The sequence below is a fragment of the Puntigrus tetrazona genome, chromosome 14 (assembly GCF_018831695.1).
Source record: "Puntigrus tetrazona isolate hp1 chromosome 14, ASM1883169v1, whole genome shotgun sequence".
NCBI classification, from domain to species: domain Eukaryota; kingdom Metazoa; phylum Chordata; class Actinopteri; order Cypriniformes; family Cyprinidae; genus Puntigrus; species Puntigrus tetrazona.
In genome coordinates this window covers 9,924,843-9,927,076 of record NC_056712.1, presented here as the reverse complement: position 1 = coordinate 9,927,076, position 2,234 = coordinate 9,924,843, and the positions used below count along the sequence as shown (strand labels likewise).

The window sequence follows — 2,234 nt, the reverse complement described above, 5'->3', positions numbered from 1 at the left end:
CTGGAACGTTGTCGTTCCTGATCCAGAATGAACACGTTCACTGTCACGTTACTGCTCAGAGACGGAGCTCCAGAGTCTGTAGCGACAACTTGGAAATGAAAAGTTTTGGTAGTTTCAAAATCTAAACTTTTCAGCGCGTAAACAATCCCCGTTTCTGAATTGATGTTTAGAAAAGACGTCAAATCACCTTGATTTAGATGATATGCTATTGCAGCATTTTCGTTTAAATCTCTGTCAAAGGCAGTGACAGAGAATATAGAAGAACCAGGGACATTGTTTTCAGATAAATAAAGCTCATATGTATTCTGGGAAAACTCTGGGGCGTTATCGTTTACATCAGAGACCTGTATGTTTAACATTTTAAAAGAAGACAAAGGTGGCTTACCTAAGTCGGTGGCTGTTACAGTGATTTCATACCTAGACTTAACCTCTCTATCTAAACGCCCTTTCGTCACTAATGAATAAATATTCTCTTTAAATGATGATGATTTCAGCTCAAATGGCATATTTTCAGGCAACGTACAAATGACTCTTCCATTGACCCCAGAGTCCTTGTCTGAAACGCTGATTAAGGCTACGGCCGTTCCAGGACTCGCGTTTTCAGATATCACACTAGAAAGAGACGTTATCTCAATGTCAGGAGAGTTATCATTAACATCTGTGACTTTAATGCTGAGTTCTGCTTCGGCTATGAGGGGAGGCTGGCCTTTATCGGATGCTTGCACATCTAATTTAAATACATTCGAGTCCTCAAAGTCTATTTTCCCGTTAACTTGTAATTCTCCCGTGTTCTTGTCAAGCGCAAACAGGTCGTGTATTTTTCCTTCTACATTTTCTCCTAACGAGAACTCGATCTCACCGTTCATTCCTTCGTCTAAATCGGTTGCGTTTATTTTAATCACGACAGTACCCCGAGGTGCGTTTTCTAGGATTGTTGCAGTATATGAGTCACGGCTGAAGACTGGACGATTGTCATTAATATCCAAAACAATTATAGAGATGTTCAGAGTCCCTGATTTCGGTGGGTTTCCACCATCAATGGCTGTCAGCGAGAGTCTATGCTTGCCTTGTCGTTCTCTGTCCAACGCCTTCTTTAAGACTAAAAACGGTATTTTTATTTCATGCCTTTCCCGAACGTCGACATCAAACAGCTCATTCTGACTCAATTTATATTGTCTGACCGCATTCATTCCCAGATCGGGATCTCTAGCGGTTTGCACTTGGAAACGTGTTCCCAGAAGCGTATGCTCGGCTATTTCAAACTGCTGCTCAGATCTCGGGAAAATAGGAGGGTTGTCGTTTACATCCGTAATTTCAACTTCTACGTAATGCACCTCTAGCGGGTCTTCAATAACGCATTTCAAACTTATCGAACAAACGGCGTTTCCATCGCACAGCCTCTCCCTGTCGATTCGTTTGTCGACATACAGTTCCCCGTTGTTCTGATTTACCTGGAAAAGCGCGTCACCGGATCCAGAAACGATACGAAATCGACGGCGCGACAGATTAACGGCATCGAGGTTTAAATCCTTTGCGATATTTCCAATAACCTGCCCTTCTTTCACTTCCTCCGGAACATTGTATTTTATTTGAGCACTGGCCAGATTCCCGACGCACAACAGCAAGGAAGAAACAATCCACCAGCGCGGCGGTCCGCTCCATTGTCCTCCGACATCCATCGCAAATAAAGATACTCGAATAACGCCAGATACTCCGATCACAGATGATCTCGTAAAACAAAGTGTTTCCCTTTTGAAATGTCTGACATCGGGTACATGATTAATAAGATAGAAAATAACCAGCGACCATTCTTTAAACGCGCGGCTACACCGCTTTGCTTCTCTGCAAAAAAAAAAACAGCGATATGTTCCTCTTTAAAGACGACGCCTGCTGGGGGTAGGGCTCACAACAGATGAGTGCCCTGGAGTAACACTGACACCACGTGGAGTATATTTGCGTTTGACAAAACACCTGCGTCAGGAAAGCGTAACGTCTTGGATTGTTTTAAAAGCGAAATCGTATCTTGTTATAAAATACAGACAGGTACCGAGGATGCCATATAGAAAACGTTTAAGAATAATATCATGTTGACATTTTATATTTTAATTCAACAATGAATAAGAGAAAACAGGCATGTAGCTGCTGTACTTCACTTTGAAATTCACCGTGACCTGAACAACAACAAAAAAACAGCCCGACCACTGAAGTCTCGAATTTTTCGAACAATGAAGTAT

At 42.2% G+C, this 2,234-nt stretch overlaps 1 protein-coding gene across 1 annotated transcript in view; it reads right to left on the bottom strand.

Moving 5' to 3' along the window:
* Positions 1 to 1,815, bottom strand: part of LOC122358216 (protocadherin alpha-2-like) — a 1,985-nt gene extending 170 nt beyond the window's left edge. The window contains exon 1 of the mRNA XM_043258003.1: positions 8 to 1,815. Coding sequence (XP_043113938.1) covers positions 8 to 1,679 — 1,672 coding nt within the window. The 5' untranslated portion in view covers positions 1,680 to 1,815. The remainder of the gene's footprint in view (positions 1 to 7) is intronic.
* Between the last annotated feature and the right edge of the window lie 419 nt (positions 1,816 to 2,234).